At 38.5% G+C, this 20,783-nt stretch overlaps 1 protein-coding gene across 14 annotated transcripts in view; it reads left to right on the top strand.

Annotated features, from left to right (window-relative positions):
- baz2ba (bromodomain adjacent to zinc finger domain, 2Ba) overlaps positions 1–20,783 on the top strand; it is a 253,351-nt gene that overhangs the window by 197,901 nt on the left and 34,667 nt on the right. For all 14 annotated transcript variants that reach the window (XR_012099099.1, XR_012099098.1, XM_073047374.1 and 11 more), the window contains 4 exons: positions 934–1,610; positions 11,922–12,183; positions 14,107–14,262; positions 15,235–15,398. Coding sequence is in view for 12 of the 14 variants with exons in the window: in XM_073047374.1 (XP_072903475.1) it covers positions 934–1,610; positions 11,922–12,183; positions 14,107–14,262; positions 15,235–15,398 (1,259 nt within the window). In the remaining 2 variants the exon portion in view is untranslated. The remainder of the gene's footprint in view (positions 1–933; positions 1,611–11,921; positions 12,184–14,106; positions 14,263–15,234; positions 15,399–20,783) is intronic.

The following is a 20,783-nucleotide window of genomic DNA, read 5'->3' as shown; positions in this document are numbered from 1 at the left end:
TGTTAGGGAGTAATGACAAGAAAAATAGTCTGTACATGTTCAAGCAATGAGTGCTGGAGAGCGAACTTCCAGGTTTTCCTGATCCACAGTTGGTTGAATCCGCACATGCGGAACCCGCAGATAAGGAGGGCCGACTGTGTGTGTGTGTGTGTGTGTGTGTGTGTGTGTGTGTGTGTGTGTGTGTGTGTGTGTGTGTGTGTGTGTGTGTGTGTGTGTGTGTGTGTGTGTGTGTGTGTGTGTGTGTGTGTGTGTGTGTGTGTGTGTGTGTGTGTGTGTGTGTGTGTGTGTGTGTGTGTGTGTGTGTGTGTGTGTGTGTGTGTGTGTGTCTGTATATATGTGTATATGTATGTATGCAGACTCTCAAAAGTTTGGGCACCCCTGGTCAAAATTTCTGTTACTGTGAATAGCTAAGCGAGTAAAAGATGACCTGATTTCCAAAAGGCATAAAGTTAAAGATGACACATTTCTTTAATATTTTAAGCAAGATTACTTTCATATTTCCATCTTTTAAAGTTTCAAAATAACAAAAAGGAAAAGGCTGGAATCAAAAGTTTGGGCACCTTGCATAGTCAGTACTTAGTAACGCCCCCTTTGACAAGTATTGTAGCTTGTAAACACTTTCTGTAGCCAGCTTAAGTGTCTTTTAATTCCTGTTTGGGGAATTTTCGCCCATTCTTCCTTGCAAAAAGGCTTCTAGTTCTGTGAGATTCTTGGGCTGTCTTGCATGCACTGCTCTTTTGAGGTCTATCCACAGATTTTCGATGATGTTTAGATTGGGGGGACTGTGAGGGCTATGGCAAAGCCTTCAGCTTGCGCCTCTTGAGGTAGTCCATTGTAGATTTTGAGGTGTGTTTAGGATCATTATCCTGTTGTAGAAGCCATCCTCTTTTCATCTTCAGCTTTTTTTTTTTACAAACTGCATTATTATTTCAGGTACCGAGGAGATGATGAAAGAGAGAGAAAAACTAAAAAATGCAAACAACTTGCAGATTAAGGAAGAGCCACCTGAGACACCTGAAGAGAAATTAAACCGTTCTTGTACAGCAACTAACTGTGATGATTTATGCAGAAACGATTCAAAAGAGAGAAGCAGCACTAACCTGTTCTTACAAAAGCCAGGTTCTTTTTCTAAACTGAGTAAGCTGTTAGAGGTAGCAAAAATGCCTCCTGAATCAGACTTTGTGACTCAGAAGCAAACAGTGAACCAAATAAATACAACACCAACATCATCTCCTAGTCATTGTATCTCACAGAACTCCATCTCAAATTCCCAGCTTACTATTCCATCCAGCAACTCGGAAAAGATAGACTCGTGTGCAAACTTATTTAATCCACTGATAACTGGCACAGGGAAACTCTACAACTCTCCTTTACTCCAAAATGACCAGTTGCTGAAAGTACTTACAGAGAAAGGTGGACAGTGGTTCAGTCTCTTACCAAGAATGCCTTGTGATGATTCTTCCATCACCTGTACAAATGTGCCTCCAATCTCCTCACAACAAATGGCACAATCTCAACTTAACTGCCAGTCTTCGTCCTCACCACTTATGGGTTCAGGATCGCTTCAGAATCCAATGGGACTCAATCCATTTGCATTATCAGCACTACAGGTATGTATTTTATCTTCGTATAGTTAGTATTTTAGCTAAGTAATTTTTGCAGAGAAGAAAATATTAAATGTCAATTATTTCCTTTCAGCATTGAGAAGCTAATTATTTTAAAAATACAAATGGAAGGGAGTACTCAATTTATTTTTCTCCTGAGCCCCTAAGTATTATTTATGGTTTTCACTGAGATGCTCTGTTTTGAAAATTGTCTTTTGAATATAGACATATTTTAATCCTCTGTGAGATGTACTCAGTGTTCATATTGAAGAAGCTTGCTTGTGACAGTTAGCACCAAGCACTTGTGATAGTATCAATTGTCACTGATGCACCATCAATAACTCACTCTGAGACGTAAGGAGCGAGATATCGGCTTTTATTGACTGGAAGAATGAACAACACTACATCCTGGAGAATGAGGCCGGGCTCAGGCCTCAATCGCCTTTATACAGGGGTCTGTGGGAGGAGCCACAGGAGCAGTCAGCAGGGGTCTGTGGGAGGAACCATAGGAGCAGTCAGCAGGGGTCTGTGGGAGGAGCCACAGGAGCAGTCCAGACAGGTATATGTAGTTCACCACAGTCACTGATATTCACCTCTACATAATTGTTTTCATTGAAGTAAGTGGGGCCAAATGTGCAGTGTTCAGTGCAGACATTGCCCAACACTCATCCACATTCTGGTAATGTAGGCCATAAACAGATTTCCTCATGGTGTTTTTCTTCGTATCTCCTTGTGTCTCTAGCAAAGTAATTTGAGCTTAGTTCCTGTACTGCTTTAATTTCTTGGCCATTTTCTCAAGTTCAGCATTTAGAAACAATAGAGGAGATCAGTGTTATTTTAGATAATTGATATATCATTGTGTTGCACCAGAAGGCCAATATGCAGTTTCTACAACTGTAAAGCATGTTTTCATGAAATAGTAATTTTGCATATCATATATTGCAAATCTGACAAGTGTCTATGCATCAATCTAAGAAAGATGCATCTTAAATAGTTGAAGTGACAGCTGAATTGTTTAAAAACAGAATTTTTCATTTATTCTTCACTCAGTAGTGCAAAGGTTAAAAACCACAGATACTGGAAATCTAAAATAAAGCCACTACTGTAGATACAGAGCTGCTCTTATTACATCTTTGGAGAGAAGAGTTTGTGATTCTTCATGAGAACTGAGAAAAGTTACAGATTAAACGAACTTTAAGATGCAGAGAAAGTGGGGAGGGGAGAATTAAACAAAAGAAATATACTAACAGGGTGGAAGGTAAAATTTCGGTAACAAAAAGAGAAGGTGAGAGAAGAGCAGATGATAATCAGACAAATATAGAAAAAAGTTGTTCATTGATAGTTTAAATGGAAAGAGCAGAATTGTCATCTGAAATTGGATTGAACTTGTATCCAGAAGTTTGTGATGTATATTGTCAAAAGGAGAGCCATAACATGTGGATGAGAGAGGTCAAATTGGCAGTGGGACTGAGAATTAGTATTTTGGCATGGTGCCATTCAGTTGGTTGATGGTAAAGAGAGATTGAAGTATATGATGTGATATTGGAGACAGCAGCTGCAACTGGAGCAAAAAATGAATTGCTGGAAGAACTCAGTATATGAAGCAGCTTTATGGGCAAAGAAATGGCTGATGTTTGGGTTCAAAGTGCATTGCCTGCCCCTCCCCATCTGCCCATTATGGTCCTATCACTTCTATATAATGGTTGTCTTCCCTTTATGCTCCTGAATTGGAGTCTCAACCTGAAAAGTCAACATCCCTTTGCCAACCTAGATGTTGCACCTATTGTATTCTTCCAACCATTTATATTTTCCATCATATAAAATTGGCTATTTGAAATTTGTTCATTTTTCCAGTCATTTTGATGGTAAAAGTAAATTTTGCATCTGAATGTTTTTCGTCACAGTCAAGTTTTAACAGAATTTTCAGTTTCCATATCTGTATGTGGTTACAGTTTGTTTCTGCACTGGGTTGAGTTAGCATTAACACTTCAATAGACATTAATTAGCATTAAGCGTTGCAGCAAATGCTGCCAGCCATTGTGGAGACTAATATAAGTAATAGCTTGTATTAGTCTTATTTCACTTATTCCACCCTCAAGCTTATCCATGAAGCCCACTTCCTGCTTCTTTGGCCCTATACTTATCAATCCATTTAATACTTTCTAATATACTGGCATTTTAAAGGATTTCAGCCTTATGTATGCTATCTTCCCTATATTTCAAAACTGCCTTTAGCACATCTTCTTCAAAAGAAGCAACCCTAAGCCCTTGTGTTCTTACACATCACTCTGTCATCTCTAGTGTTTTTTTCCCTGTTGCCACTCAAACCTGTGTCGATGTTGCACATTACTTCACAACTGATGTATTTCATCCAGTTGGGTTTCTATATGCTGCAGCACTGAAATAATCCTAATTCTAGAACAAGGTAGACTTTCTGACTGTGACCATGATCATATTATCCCGTCCAATTCTTCATGTAGGTTTTGCCACAATCAGATCTACCTGCATTCAAAATAAATTATTGGCTATTCGCAGTTGTGGCTCAAAACTACTTGCATGGATTAATTTCATTGGAAAATGCTTTGCATGTTATCAGATGGTACTGAAAGTGTCTTTCATGCATGTTTACAGTACTGTGTAAAAGTCTTAGGAATGTGTTTTTTAAAATTCTGTAAAGCGAAGATGTTTTCAAAAATAATGAGAAGTTTCTAAATATATAAAAAGCAGTAAACAGTAAAATAAAATAATCAAATCAGTATTTGGTATGACCACCGTTTGCCTTTAAAACTTCATCAGTTCTCTAAGGTACACTGTCATGCAGTTTTATAAGAAAATTGACTGGTATGTAGTTCCAAGCACCTTGGAGAATTTGCCATTGTTCTTCTACAGATTTTGGCTGTCTCGCTTGCTTTTTTCTTTCCAAGTAATCCCAGACAGCCTCAATGATGTTGATATCAGGCTCTGTGGAGGCCATACATCTGAAACCATATGGAGAAGAAATCTGGAATGTCTCAGACTTTTGCACAATATTGTACATAGTTGATTGGATGTAGTGTTAACTAGGCAAGGAAATAAATCAAAGCTATATCTAGATTTTGTATTTTATCTCTCAGTTCTTTAAAATACATAGGCTAAAATACACAGAAAATTTCCAAGTGAATTGTCTTGAGATCACATACTTTGTATTAAGTCACTCATTGTTATTCCTGTCCTCTTAGACCTATTTTGATTATATCTCTGATTTTGAAATCTTGTTTGTGTTTTCAAATTTTTAATGGCCTTAAACCAGCTCCTTGAATTCTGAGTTCTTTCAGTAAATGCCCTTTTATGCAGCCTTCCTTGTACCAACTAGAGTTATTTCCATGACTCCACTGATCCTTGGAGATCCTAAAATCTAACTTCCTCAGTTATGTTTCTGAACTCTTTTACTTGCATCTTCTTGGGATTTGTGATTTCTCTCACCCTCCCTCCTCCCCCACTCCCGCTGATACCACTGCTTGTATTTCTTATTCTGGTTTGAAGATACCTTAATAAAAAAGGAGTAGTTCTTGTACTTTTCAGATAAAATTTTCAACCTATTTAAGTAATTGATAGACAACTCACCTATTACCAAGTATAATAGCAGACATCAAATTCTTCTCTTTCCTTTTTCTGTTTGCTCCTGATTAATTTTGTCTTGTTTAATTTTCTCGGAATGTGCGACCTATAACTCGATATTTCAATAGCCAGTTTCTCGAATTGATTCCTCCTTGGTTTTATAATAATTTTGCTGACCAAAGATATACAAATTCCAAAGAAAGAAATAAAAATACATATTTGTTTTTGACCATTAGCATTTCTAAATGCAATATGGTAGCTGAGATTTCTTCCTCTTGACAACACCTGAAATAATCTTTGAAGCTGGGCATATATGGTAAGCCCAACTACTTAGACTCATACTATTAAGTTTGTGTACTTGAGTGGAGTTAAGAACAGAAGTTAGAATGATGTAAGATTAGACAGTTTCAATTATTGGGAAGTTACAAAGCTTTAATCTTCTCAGGTGAACTGCAGATTTACATTGGGCTCCAATCTCAGAGCAGATATTATATTGTCACGTTCAATTTTAACTTGTAAACATTTTCTCACCTCTAGAAGTTAATTGATCATAACACTGATGAAAATCAATAATTGTCTTTCATTCAGATTACATTCAGGATTTTCTGATATCTCTTTCTTGAGACCCCCTGAACATTTACTTGTATTTTAGAAGTATGTGTAACATTAGGAAGTTCAGAACATGATTATTTATATCAATGAATTTTCATCTGGGGATCCTAGATTAGCAGCATTACTTGATCTTTGTCATCATTATAACTTGGGTTCTTCCTTTCAAAGTTAGTGGTGTTTAAGTAAGTTGGTTGTTTCTGTTGTAAAATTTCCCATGAAGGCATACGTGAATGTCAAGTGATCTTTTCCTATTTGATTTTCATTTTTTGACCTTCACCTCATGGTCCTTGTTGCAGTACACTGAATTATCAAGCAACAAGCAGGACTTAATATGTCTAAAAATAGTCTAAATGGCTGTAGGCTTTATAGCAGCATATTACAGTTTGATGTGATGGTTTTGCAACTTGACATGACCCAGTGTGCTAAGTTCATGCAGGGTGTAACTTGGTTTGGTGAAGTGCAGCATTATTTTTGTGATGACAAAATACTTGGTCATGGGATTCTTTAAGATAACTATCAGAGCATGTATAACATAATTGGCATGCTCTTATCAACATGGATAGTAATGCAGTATCATTAAATAACCCAAGTGTTTTCTCTCCTTACTTACCATACTTTTCTGCCTGCCGACCTGACCATTGTGCTGTCCTACCAGGTGTGATAATTACCAGAACTCTCGTATGTTTTTTTTCAAAAAGCTACTCATTACGATTGGACCAAAAGATCTCGGCCATCACTGTCACTGTTAACGTTGTCACGGAGTTTTCATCTCTTTGTCCAGATAATTAGATTTAATTTGTTGAATGATTCGAGGTAGTTAAAGGGGAAAATAAAACATTTCATCTAAAGATTTTTCACATCTGGAAACTATTGCACAAACGAACAGTGGAGGCAGAAACCTTCATCAGATTTGAGTTACAGTATCTTTATGAGAACTTGAAATGGCATAACCAGTGGGATCACAGGTCAAGAAGTATATCATTAGTGCTTAACCTGATATAAATGGAAAACAAATAAACCATGTGTGAACTAGAATAACATGGTAAGAGCATAGTTGAAATACTCATAGCTTGAATTGGAATAATTAGCAGAATGTGATTTTATATCTACATTTCAGAAATTGATTCAACATATTAATGTTCTTGGCTATAATCAAAGTTCAACAAGTCATTCATGTATGTAACTCAAGTCTTTGTTTTAAATGATTATTTATTTTTATGATAAGTTCTCAAAATGTTCCTCCTCCTGAACTCTGTCAGTTAGATTGTTTAAACAATTTGGAGAACTTCTCCCATGATTTCCTATGTGAAAACACAGTCTCTGGTAAGGTTTCCCTTCCGGGTCCTTCGCGCCATCCCAGATCTGCACTACAGATTGTGTGCTTATCAAACCATTCTGGGTAACATGTTCAACTCAGACTTTCATATCTTGTGATGGAAAAACTTACAGCAGGGTCCTGCAAAGCAGGCTATGAGTAGGTGGTCTTGGGGATCCACGACCTGAGTAACTAGACTTCAGGAGGGCACAGAGCAACCACTCCCCGCTGAACATTGACAGCTCCTCGGTAGAGATCGTAAAGAGCACCAAATTTCTTGGTGTTCACCTGACGGAGAATCTCACCTGGTCCCTCAACACCAGCTCCATAGCAAAGAAAGCCCAGCAGCATCTCTACTTTCTGCGAAGGCTGAGGAAAGTCCATCTCCCACCCCCCCATCCTCATCACATTCTACAGGGGTTATATTGAGAGCATCCTGAGCAGCTGCATCACTGCCTGGTTCGGAAATTGCACCATCTCAGATCGCAAGACCCTGCAGCGGATAGTGAGGTCAGCTGAGAAGATCATCGGGGTCTCTCTTCCCGCCATCACGGACATTTACACTACATGTTGCAGCCGCAAAGGAAACAGCATTATGAAGGACCCCATGCACCCGTCATACAATCTCTTCTCCCTCCTGCCATCTGGGAAAAGGCTCCGAAGCATTCGGGCTCTCACGGCCAGACTATGTAACAGTTTCTTCCCCCATGCTATCAGACTCCTCAATACCCGAAGCCTGGACTGACACCTTGCTCTATTGTCCTGTTTATTATTTATTGTAATGCCTGCACTGTTTTTGTGCACTTTATGTAGTCCTGTGTAGGTCTGTAGTCTAGTGTAGCTTCCTCTGTGTTTTGTTTTTTACGTAGTTCAGTCTAGTTTTTGTACTGTGTCATGTAACACCATGGTCCTGAAAAACATTCTCATTTTTACTTTGTACTGTACCAGCAGTTATGGTCGAAATGACAATAAAAGTGACTTGACAAAAGTTATGATAGATCAGGAGAGAATGAATTGGGATAAAAGTTAGGGTCACTTGGGTTTGTAGAAGGTGTATGCCCAGCAAAATACACACAGTGGTTCAAGCATGCAAAATAGGTTTGTAAGTGGCAAGAAACTAATTAGGAGGAATAAGAACACCATTTATGCTCTGAAAATTAATGGGCTAAAGGTTCACAGGGATTCAAGATACATGTTCACAAATCATTAAGTGCTGTGGGCTATATATAGACAGAAGAGATTAGGTATTATTAGCTAGCTTAATCATAGCATCGTGGATCAAAGGTCCTGTTCCTGCACTGTATTGTTCTGAGTCCAATGATGCCGATTAACAAAGCCATGGAATGAGGGGGTAAAAAAAAATAGTATCCAAAAGCTGTGTAACTATTAACCATGTTCGGACATGTTCTAAATCACCACTGGCCATGAATTTAGGAATCACTGGGGAATCAAGTTATAGAACTCTGGGGAAACTTTCAGATGGTTGAAAATCCATAAATCACTGCCAAATAATTAAGCATAGCTTTTTGAAGCTATACAATTATGTAAGGCAGACATGAATAGAGCGACATGTTAGAATTGTTATATTATGGAGCATAAAATTTCGATTTATGTCCAGAGACATGAGTAGTAAGCAGGCCTTTCACCCTGTAAGCTTGATTGTCAAGTCGTCTTGGAGTTTTCTGTCTTTCCAAACAAACCTGAAGGGAGTAATAATAAACTTGTGAACTCTGCCAGTTAATTTAATAATTTGGAAAAATTCTTCTTTATTGAACATCTAATGAAATTTGCCATTCAAATGATAAAGTATGTGGAAATTAAGTCAGCTATTTTGTCTGCTCTTCACCAAACTGCAGCCATTGACTTTTATATTTTGCCTTGGCTGTGAGTTTTAAAATAGTATAAAAGTCCCCACATATTTTCAGAGGTGGTAATATTTAGTATCAATTGTAGTTCATACAGATCCTGTGGAACTGGAACTGCAAGCTTTATAACATCCAGTGAACAGTTTACAAAGGATAGTAAAACACTGCTTGGGAATCTGGCACCAAATTTAGAAAAATGTTCAGTCTGAAAAAAGAAATATTCCAAACCATTTATGGTGGACTTACGGGCTCCTTTCCTATCTTTGATGAATCAATTCTCTGTAAGCCTCATCTCAAATAATTGATTTTCAACCCAATATACATAATATATTTTTGCACATATTTACTGCTTTGCAGAAGTAGCAATTTATAGTTTGAACAAAGATAAATCTTAGAATATAGCTTTGACACATCTTGAAAACACTTTAAGCTATAACGAACAAAGTTTGCTTTTTCTACATGTTTGATTGGCTCTCTCTTGGCCAGATCTACAGATAGAATGATGTAGAAGGTTAGGTCACATGGAATTTATGGGAAGCAAGTGAGGTGGATTCAGAATGGGCTGGATGATAGGAAGCAGAAGATGATGGTTGAAGGTTAATTCTCCGACCGAGGACCTGTGGGTGGCGAGGAGCCCAAGGGACCTCTGTTATTGCTCATATATGTAAATGATCTGGATATGAATGTAATGGCCTAATTAGCAAGTCTTGATGATGCTTAATGAGGGGGGTCGTCTTGATAGTGAAGCAGGTTATTGTGAATTGCACTGAGATCCTGATCATTAAGGAGATGGGCTGAGGAATGGCAAATGCATTTCAACTTAAATTATGAAGGAGATGATACATTTTGGATATTCAAACGGGGGAAGCCCCATGCAGTGGAGGGCACTGACGAGTGGTGTGGAGTACAAGTGTACAGTTCACTGAAAGCAGGCATGCAGGTGAACAGGGGTGGTAAAGAAGATGCTCAGCATATGCTGACCTTCATCAGTGCATGCATTGCGTTGAGGATTAAGGACATAATGTTGCAGTTATATAAATCATTGGTAAGACTGCGTTTGGCATATAATGTACAGTTTTGGTCACCTTGTTATAGGAAAGACATCAAGATGGAGAGGATGTACAAGGATGCTGCTTGGAATAAAGGGCCTGAGTTACAGGCAGAGGTTGACCACGGTGGATCATTATTTATTGGAGCATAGAATGAGAAGCAATATCATTGTTGTTTATAAAATCATGAGGGGTATAGATAAGGTGGATGGTCATAGTCTTTTCCCCAGGATTGAGGCAGATAGTACTGATACAAGATAAGAGGGAAGAGATTTAAATAAGATCAGAGAGGTAACTTTTTAACACAGAAACATTGCATAGATGGGATGAGCTCCCAGAAGAGGTAGTTGAGGCTGGTACTATTGCAAATTTTAAGAGGGGTTTAGATGGGTACATGGAGGCGAGGGGGCTTAAAGGGTTATGGGCTGGTTATAGGCATCTAAGACTAGCAGAGAGGATGCTAGTCCCATGTGGTCAGCAAGGTCTAGTTGGGCCAAAGGCCTTTACCCGTTCTGTATTACTCTGACTATGATTTTAATGCTACTTTGGCGAATGTTGGCAATAACGTTATGTAGTTCCACATTCATTATCAAACAAAATTTGCTATCTTGCCTCATTACACAAGCTATCAAACAATTAAGACTTTAATGAGTATTTGAAAAGAAGAAGGAGGAAATGGAGGTTAGGGGTGGAGTACTAGAGAAGTATTTGAAGATGGTGTTGAAAGATGGATTGAAATAGGCAAATATTTAGCAGATGAAATTTAATGCTCCTCATTTCTAAAATGGATCCAAGAACAGGGGGATGTGTATGGAAATATGAAACTGCAGAGGCAGATGTGTAAATTGTTCATTGAAAGTGGTGGGCCTGGTTGAAAAAGTGATTGGAAAGGTAAATAGGATTCAGTGGCTTACAAATGAAGGAATAGAATACAAGGACATAAAAGTCAAAATGAACCTTTATTAAACACTGGGTTTGGCCCCAACTGGAGTACTGTCTAATTCTAAGTGTCACAGTTCAGGAATGATGAGTGAGGGCTTTAGTAGTAATTTGCTAAAATTATTCTAGTTTTGAGAGACTAGTTATTAAGAACTTGATTGTGTTGTTATTGTTAAGAGAGATGACAGATTTTATTTTTAAAAGTAATCTATAGACAGGACTGAATAGAGAGAGATTGTTCCAAATGGTAGACTGTGTTTTAAAACAACTAGAAGATATAAAATGCAAATGGTTTATAAAAGAACTAAAAATGCCATGAGGGAAAATCTTAGAAGTGAGTGCCTTTAAGGTCAGGAATGTAATTCCAGAGGAAGTACAAGACACATTCCATTGTAGCGTTCAAAAGGGAGCTGGTTAAGTATCTAAATAGAGTTATATGGAGTTGTAGTAGGCTATAGGAGTGGGTTGATGGGGGGAGTGTGACCAGCTGGATTGCTGTTACAAAAAGTTGGTAGAGACTCAACAGATCAATTTAGCTTCCTTTCTGCTGTAGCCATTTTGTGCAATTGAACCAGTTCTTAAGCTCCAATCTGCTTCTGTGGCCCTGGCAATGGAGTTCCTCAGTTTGCTTTTCGATTCAATAGACTTATCCTGAAATCAAGTTTCTCTTCAATTCTTCATGTGGCAGTATCCTAGACTGCATGCTTTCCAAATTTCCAAAGGGATACCCGCTGATCAATTGTATATACCCGATGAATTCTCCAAGGAACTTTTTGAGTCACACAGGAAGATTTCCTGCCTTGTAGTTGTATCTTGTAGATACAGTGGCCAGTATGTTTGCTCCATGTATTCTTGATAAATTATAAGATTGAACTCCTTGCCAACTTTTCCATTACAATAATTGTTTTTGGTAAATGCATATAAAGTTATTCTTTTGCAGATGAAACCAGGGATACCTCTCATAGGACTTCCATTCTGTGGATGGCCACCTGGAGTACTCAATCCAAGTATTGCCTTTTCCTCACCTGGCCTGGGTGTAGGCTTTGGATTAACAGAGGGAAATGCAAATCCTTTTCTGTTACCCAGCATTTCTGCAGATGAATCACCAGCACCACAAAATGAAAAACTGCAGAATAGTGCACCTTGTATAGTTGAAGCAACAAAATCAGTGGATTATCCTAGTCCAAGGCCAATTGCAGAAGGTAAATGTGATGTATTGTGCTATATGCAGTCATAAATATAATCCAACATTGTGATTGACTTATCAGTCTTAAATTGTAGTTAACTTTTTTCTGACAAGTTAAACCACACATTCTGCTACTATAGAGGGTAAATTTGTTTAGTTCATTACTTTTTGACAATTTATGCATTTAGTTTTAGATTCATCTTTGTTGGTTTAGGTAGTGCTGATTGGGGGATAAACTCCATTATGTTTATGACCAAAAAATAAATGTTTCCATAAATGAGTAATTATTGCATCGTTGCATGTTTGTGGAAACTAATTTCAATGGATTAAAGAAAACAAATTGTACACTTTGTTTACCAACTTTATATGTTCATATGAATGAATAATTTGTTTTCAAAACCTGAATCTTCCAAATAAGTTGTTTGTAAATTTCTGGACTGAATGCCTGTTGCTGGGAAAAACTTGGAAGATTGCTTGTAATGGAGACATGCTCCATGATCCATCTGTTGGATGGAACCAGCTACTGCTTCCACCTTGGTATTAGCAAATGGAATAAATGAGGAAGGAGTAGCTGAAGAATGAAGTGCCATTGATCAACAGTGCCCAATGATGGAAGAGCAGTCAGAATAATTAGCTGATTGCTTCTCTCAAACCATCCTTTACATCTCAAATACTTAGTAAAGCATAGCCCTGCCTACCATAATCCAAGAATTTCCTTGTATCTTGGGAGTTCTTTAAAAACTAGAATCAAATCTACCAAATTACTTGGAAATAAATTTATTAAATAACTCTATTCCAGCCATAAATAGGTAATGGAAGTAATTCTAATTGGCCTATGCTAAGTTCGTAGAACCTCTCGTATAATTGTTCACTTAGTTTAATGCTCCAATTAAGTATTTTTCTACGTGAGAACACCAAGGAGCACTTAATTTTCTACTGAGTATTGGCATCCAAAACTGCAATGCCAACTGTCCAAGCTTCCAGTTTGGTTTAAGAAGAAAAAAGCTATTGGGGACTTCATGCTGATGAATGTTCCTGTTGTGTTAGAGGTGATTATTTAATTCACCTTGGACAGAATCATCTTCATGCACCACTCTGCTGGCAAGATGCCCATGCAACTAAGGAATTTGCTATTTATCCCTATTAGCCTATTTTGATTATGTAATCTTGGCCCTCCAAATCAACCTCTAAGTGCTCTGCATCATAGGAACTATGCTGTATTTCCCTCTGGAAGGAAGACACTGGTATTAATCATAACTTATTAAAAACTATGTATATAGAGAGAATCAGTACTGGAAGACTCACCTTTCCCCATTCTTGTGATGTTAGGTTCTAACTTAAAGGTAAAGGTAAAATAATACTTAATCATCCAGAAAGTTGAACTTGATCTCCTGAAAGAGAAAAGGTATTTCTACAACACACACAAAATGCTGGTGGACTGTTGAAGGGTCTCGGCCCGAAACATCGACTGTACTTCTTCCTATAGATGCTGCCTGGCCTGCTGCATTCCACCAGCATTTTGTGTCTGTTGTTTGAATTTCCAGCATTTGCAGATTTCCTCGTGTAAAGTATTTCTACATCCTGAATATGTGTAATGGAAGTGTAAAATTAAGTTTTAGCTTTTGGTACATTTTTACTCTACTTTTGACAACCAGTGGTTTTTTAAAGTTGCATCTTGTGTATATTTTGCCTTGTATTATTATAGATAATGTCAGTAGCTATGTTACTGTGGTGGAATTAGCTTTGCTATACTTGCCTTTAGATATATCCTGTTCTTTTAAAAAAAAAACTGGTTACAACAACATTTGTCCTGCTGAACTATCTTGATTAGATGCCATTCAGACATTTAAATTGTTTGAATCTTCATATTGAACAATAGAATGTAATGGAAGCTTTCAGTGAGATCAAATGTATTATATATTTTTTTTACTTTCTTAAGAAATGCAGAAAGGATGGTGGAGAATAATTGATCCTGAGGAGATGAAGACTCTATTCAAAGTACTTCATCTCAGGGGAATAAGAGAAAAGGCTATGCAGAAACAGCTTCAAAAACACATGGATTACATCAGTCAGGCCTGCATCAGAAGTAAAGATGGTACGTTGTTAAATGTTGTTCTGTCTGTATTTGAACAATAAATTTATTTTGATTTTTTCAAATTACTTGTCATTAAGTGTTAAAGCGATAGGAGTACAAACTTTATAATTCAATTCAAGTCAAGTTTAATTGTCATTCACCTATACTTGAAATCCCATGAATACAACCAAATGAGACAGCGTTACTCTGGGGCTAAGGTGCAAAACACAGTACCAAACATCACACAGCACAAAGTACACATAGCATATCATCATCATCATCAGGTGCCATGCCCAGTTTGAGCTTTGACTGCCATGGCCCACACACTCCTGTTTCAGGTCAAGTGGATCAATTTACTGGTATTCATTTCCAGTTCTCTGGCTGTTGTCTCCATCATCATTTGTCTTTGCCTTCCTCTTGCTTTCTTCCCTTCAATCTTTCCCATAATTACCGTGCATTCTAACTCCTCTGTCCTAATCACATGTCCAATGAAGTCACTTTGCCTTTTCGTGATCTCATACATTATTTCTCTTTTTGTGCTTGCTCTGTTTGTGACATCCTTGTTAGATATTTATTTTGTCCATGATATTCTTTACATCCTCCTCAAAAGCCACATCTCTGCTGCTTCAATTCGTTTCCTCATGTTACTAGATATTGTCCAACATTCTGAGCCATATAACATAACTGGATAAACGTAACATAGCACATACAAGCGTATAAAGATATCAGTAAGATACAACCATGCAATTAAAAAAGTCCAGACTTGAGCCACAATAGAGCATATCTTCTGCTGAGCGAAAACTGGGGGCAGCACCGTCTTCAACTTGGGGGCCATGCCACACCACTCCTGGAAGAGCGTACCAGCTCCAACACCTCTCTCCTGATGGCTGTAAGCAGGCCACACTGCAGCTTGAGGCCATATACTAAATTTGTACGAGAATAATTAATTGCCACCAAACCATTTTAAGCAATTCAAAATTATTTCCCATTTAGTTGCAATTTTTGAAATAAATAAAGATGATGAAGAAAACCAAGTTACTGATGTAGCTGTGCGTAACTGGTCAATAGAGGATCAAGCATTTGAAATTGATGTAGCCATTCTTCAGCAAGTTGAAGAGCTGGAAAGGAAAGTGGCATCAGCAAGTCTCCAAATTAAGGTAAGGGACTATTTTGGTAACATTTTGAAAATCAATATGAAAGCTTGCATGAATGAATGAAAGCAATAGGCTGATAACATAATGCATGAAATGATAATTAACAATAGCAATGAATAGGATTAATTTTACAATTAAAACCAGGCACAGTGATGACTCTAGTATTTCCAGCAGTTATGTTAACTGGATTAATAAACCAAAAAGATGGTCTAATAATCCTGTGAACTAAAATTTCAATCCAACAGTGGTTCTTTGGAAGAATTAATTTGATTTCAAAAATCTCAATGAAGAGATTAATATTGGTAAAAGTAGCTGTCTGTCTTTCAGGTTGTTGCTTTAAAAAAAGGTTGATTCATTACTTATTTGTAGAGATGGAAATTTACCTAATTTTGTACTGCGTATGAATTTAATCGCATTCCAATGTGATTCACTTTTATCTGCCTCCTGAAGTGGATTAGCAAATTAATCTAATATATTAAAATTAGATGGAATAAAGCTTGGCAAGAGATCAACAGACTGGAGTGAGATGGGGATGCACCTGAATCAGTTAAATTTTCTTTTCATTGGTGACAAAGATGCTGGAATTCTGGTACAAATTGTACTCTAATAGCCTGATTTTAATTGGTAGAATGAACTAGTTGGATTTAGCTGCCAGAGTGGGCTTGTGATCGGATCAATCTGAGGGAATAACCTATTAGGAGGCCATGGTAGCCTACAATGCAAATATGTCTGAGTAAGGAAAGTTACGACTTTCTCACATTGCGTACACGCTCCATTGTGCTGTTTATTGCTATCGATGTACAAATGAAAAAATCTGCAGATGCTGGAAATCCAAGCAACAGACATAAAGTGCTGGAGGAACTCAGTAAGCCAGGCTGCAACTATGGGAGAGTTCAGTCGATGTTTCGTGCCAAGACTCTTCGGCAGCACTAACAATGTGCAAACTGGCACAAAAATATAATAGTTAAGATGACAAAATATTCTGTGTGTCAACAGAATAGGCCAAGAACTGGAGCCTGAATATGCTTAGTAGATTCCATATCTAACTACTGAATGTGGAGTTCACTAAAGTTGACAAATAAGTTGAGGGGATTGATAAACATCACCTGTTATTGAAATAGGCAGGACTAGCAGCTTAATGTTACAATATTCCAGACAAGGGGAGAGGGTTACAAAACAGAAACAGGGGAGAAAAGCATTATTGATTTAAAGAAAAAATCAAAGCCAAGTGGCAAAGATAAAACAGCATATCATCTCTTTCCCACACCTCTACTCTCACCCCTTCTCCTAGGAGGAGCAAGAACAAAGTTCCTTTGATCCTTGCCTTCTACTCCTTTCCAGTTTATGATAGCATTGACATGATTGTGCTACCAGTTAGGCAATCCCACCTGTCCTGTTTCAACATTTCAAAGGGATGCACCCTGATAAAATTCCGCTGTCCCCACTGACTCTTTCATATTGCACTTTTCTGCACAACCATGGAAGGTACTGCACCTGACTTTTCACCTCTTCCCTTCCCACTCAAACAGTCTTTTTAGGTGAAACAACGATTCATTTGCACTTCTTCCAAGCTGTAGTATTGTAGTCAGAGATGAATTTTGCTCTAATTGGAGAAACAAAATGCAGATTGGATGAAACTGCTCTCCGGAGCACTAGTGTTCCTTCCACAGGAGTGACTGACCTTTTAGTTGCCTGCCAGTTTAATTCCCCTTGCTGCTCTCACTTTGATCTATCAAACTGGTGGTCTGTATGATTACAGTGAGGCCCAAAGCAAGCACAAGAAACATCAGCTCATCCTCCATCTGGGCAAGTTGCAGCTTGCAGGACTTGATATTGAATTTTTCAACTTTACATAATGCTCTTTCTTTCTGTTACTGTTAGAAAAAGCCATTTTGCTTGCCAGCCCTCTTTTCTTTGCCCTTCATTTAGGTAGTTTTGTTTGCTAGGCATGCAGCATTAGGTCAGACTATACAATATTACACAGACTATGTAACATTAGCAACATATCACAAAGACAAAGGAGTTTAACTACCCTTTAACTGCCAAGTTGTTCCATCATATCTGATAAATTCCCTTTGTTCCACCCCTGCCTTCTACACGACCTAGACTATTTTTCACTTTCTCTGTTCTAATGAAGAATGCCACACCATATTGCTGAATACTTCCTGCATTTTGCATAATATTCCCAGACTGCATTCAGTGAACACACATCAAGAAACGAGGAACTGGATAGGCTACCATGCCCATTAACTCTACTCTGCCATGCAATATGGCCATTTATATTAGCTTCTAATCCTCTTCTGTCCCAGTTTCCCATAACTCTCAGTTCCTCACTCTTTCAAATATTTAGCTATCTCCAGCTTAAATTTATCTAATGGTCTGGCCTCCACCATCCTTGGGGACAGAGGATTTTGGAGACGTGCTACCTTAAGAGAATACATTTTTCATGCACCTCAGGTTTAAATCACCGAACTCTGATTTTGTAGCTGTGTATCTCCTTGTTATGACTCTCCCACAAGTGAAAATATCTCTATCTACCATTTTAGGATCTTGCATGTTTGAATAAAGTCACCTATCATTCTTCTAACTTCCAGTGAATACAGACTCAGACTTAATGGGACAGTCATTTGCATTCCAGATACACCTTGGTGTATCTTTGGACCGCCTCCAGTGTTAGCCATATCTTTTTTTCAGATAGGACAACTGAAACTGTGCACAGTAATCTAGGTGTGACCATGCTGACACCTTTAAGTGCAGTAAAACCTCCTTATTCTTAAACCCTGATCTCTTCTCAATAAAGGCAGCATGTTGTTTGTGTTCTCTGCTTTTTTTGATTTAATGTCGTAGAGCTGATCCCTCTGAACTTGACTCACTTGCAGTCTCTCTGCATTTAGATCCTTGTCATTTGATTTCTGATGTCCAAACATAGAAAATGGGTGCAGGAGTAGGCCATTCGGCCGTTCGAGCCTGCACCGCCATTCAGTATGATCATGGCCGATCAACCAACTCAGAACCCTGTACCTGCTTTCTCTCCATACCCCCTGATAACCTTTAGCCACAAGGGCCATATCTAACTTCCTCTTAAATATAGCCAATGAACCGGCCTCAACTGTTTCCTGTGGCAGAGAATTCCACAGATTCACCACTCTCTGTGTGAAGAAGTTTTCCCTCATCTTGGTCCTAAAAGGCTTCCCCTTTATCCTTAAACTGTGACCCCTCGCTCTGGACTCCCTCTATGGCAAGAATGTCTTTCCTCAGATTAGGGGACCAAAACTGCACACAATACTCTAGGTGCGTTCTCACCAAGGCCTTGTACAACTGCAGTAGAACCTCCCTGCTCCTGTACTCAAATCCTTTTGCTATGAATGCCAACATACCATTTGCCTTTTTTACTGCCTGCTGTACCTGCATGCCCACCTTCAATGTCTGGTGTACAATAACACCCAGGTCTCATTGCACCTCCCCTTTTCCTAATCAGCCACCATTCAGATAATAATCTGTTTTCCTGTTCTTGCAACCAAAGTGGATAACCTCACATTTATCCACATTAAATTGCATCTGCCATGAATTTGCCCATTCACCTAACCTATCCAAGTCACCCTGCATCCTCTTAGCATCCCCCTCACAGCTAACACCGCCGCCCAGCTTCGTGTCATCCGCAAACTTGGAGATGCTGCATTTAATTCCCTCGTCTAAATCATTAATATATATTGTAAACAACTGGGGTCCCAGCACTGAGCCTTGCGGTACCCCACTAGTCACTGCCTGCCATTCTGAAAAGGTCCCGTTTACTCCCACTCTTTGCTTCCTGTCTGTCAACCAATTCTCTGTCCACATCAATACCATACCCCCAATACCATGTGCTTTAAGTTTGAACACTAATCTCCTGTGTAGGACCTTGTCAAAAGCCTTTTGAAAATCTAAATATACCACATCTACTGGCTCTCCCCTATCCACTCTACTAGTTACATCTTCAAAAAATTCTATAAAATTTGTCAGACATGATTTTCCTTTCACAAATCCATGCTGACTTTGTCCGATGATTTCACCTCTTTCCAAATGTGCTGTTATCACATCTTTGATAACCGACTCTAGCATTTTCCCCACCACCGATGTCAGACTCAGCGGTCTATAATTCCCGGGTTTTTCTCTCCCTCCTTTTTTAAAAAGTGGGGTTACATTAGCCACCCTCCAATCCTCAGGAACTAATCCAGAATCTAAGGAGTTTTGAAAAATTATCATTAATGCATCCACTATTTCTTGGGCTACTTCCTTAAGCACTCTGGGATGCAGACCATCTGGCCCTGGGGATTTATCTGCCTTTAATCCCTTCAATTTACCTAACACCACTTCCCTACTAACATGTATTTCCCTCAGTTCCTCCATCTCACTAGACCCTTGGTCCCTTACTATTTCCGGAAGATTATTTATGTCCTCCTTAGTGAAGACAGAACCAAAGTAGTTATTCAATTGGTCTGCCAGCATGTCTTTGTTCCGTATGATCAATTCACCTTTTTCTGACTGTAAAGGACCTACATTTGTCTTGACCAATCTTTTTCTTTTCACATATCTATAAAAGCTTTTACAGTCAATTTTTATGTTCCCTGCCAGCTTTCTCTCATAATCTTTTTTCCCTTTCCTAATTAAGCCCTTTGTCCTCCTCTGCTGGTCTCTGAATTTCTCCCAGGCCTCAGGTGTGCCGCTTTTTTTTGCTAATTTATATGTTTCTTCTTTGGACTTGATACTATCCCTAATTTCCCTTGTCAGCCATGGGTGCACTACCTTCTCTGGTTTATTCTTCTGCCAAACTGGGATGAACAATTGTTGTAGTTCATCCATGCGATCTTTAAATGCTTGCCATTGCATATCCACCGTCAACCCTTTAATTATCATTTGCCAGTCTATCTTAGCTAATTCACGTCTCATACCTTCAAAGTTACCCTTCTTTAAGTTCAGAACCTTTGTTTCTGAATTAACTATGTCACTCTCCATCTTAATGAAGATGGAGAGTGACCACCATATTATGGTCACTCTTACCCAAGGGGCCTCGCACAACAAGATTGCTAACTAACCTTTCCTCATTGCTCAATACCCAATCTAGAATGGCCTGCTCTCTAGTTGGTTCCTCAACATGTTGGTTCATAAAACCATCACACATACATTTCAAGAAATCCTCTTCCTCAGCACCCTTACCAATTTGGTTCACCCAATCTATATGTAGATTGAAGTCACCCATTATAACTGCTGTTCCTTTATTGCACGCATTTCTAATTTCCTGTTTAATGCCATCCCCAACCTCTCTACTACTGTTAGGTGGCCTGTACACAACTCCCACCAGCGTTTTCTGCCCCTTAGTGTTATGTAGTTCTACCCATATCAATTCCACAT

The sequence above is a fragment of the Hemitrygon akajei genome, chromosome 5 (genome assembly GCF_048418815.1).
Source record: "Hemitrygon akajei chromosome 5, sHemAka1.3, whole genome shotgun sequence".
In the NCBI taxonomy this organism is placed as follows: domain Eukaryota; kingdom Metazoa; phylum Chordata; class Chondrichthyes; order Myliobatiformes; family Dasyatidae; genus Hemitrygon; species Hemitrygon akajei.
This window is presented reverse-complemented; position numbering and strand designations above follow the sequence as displayed.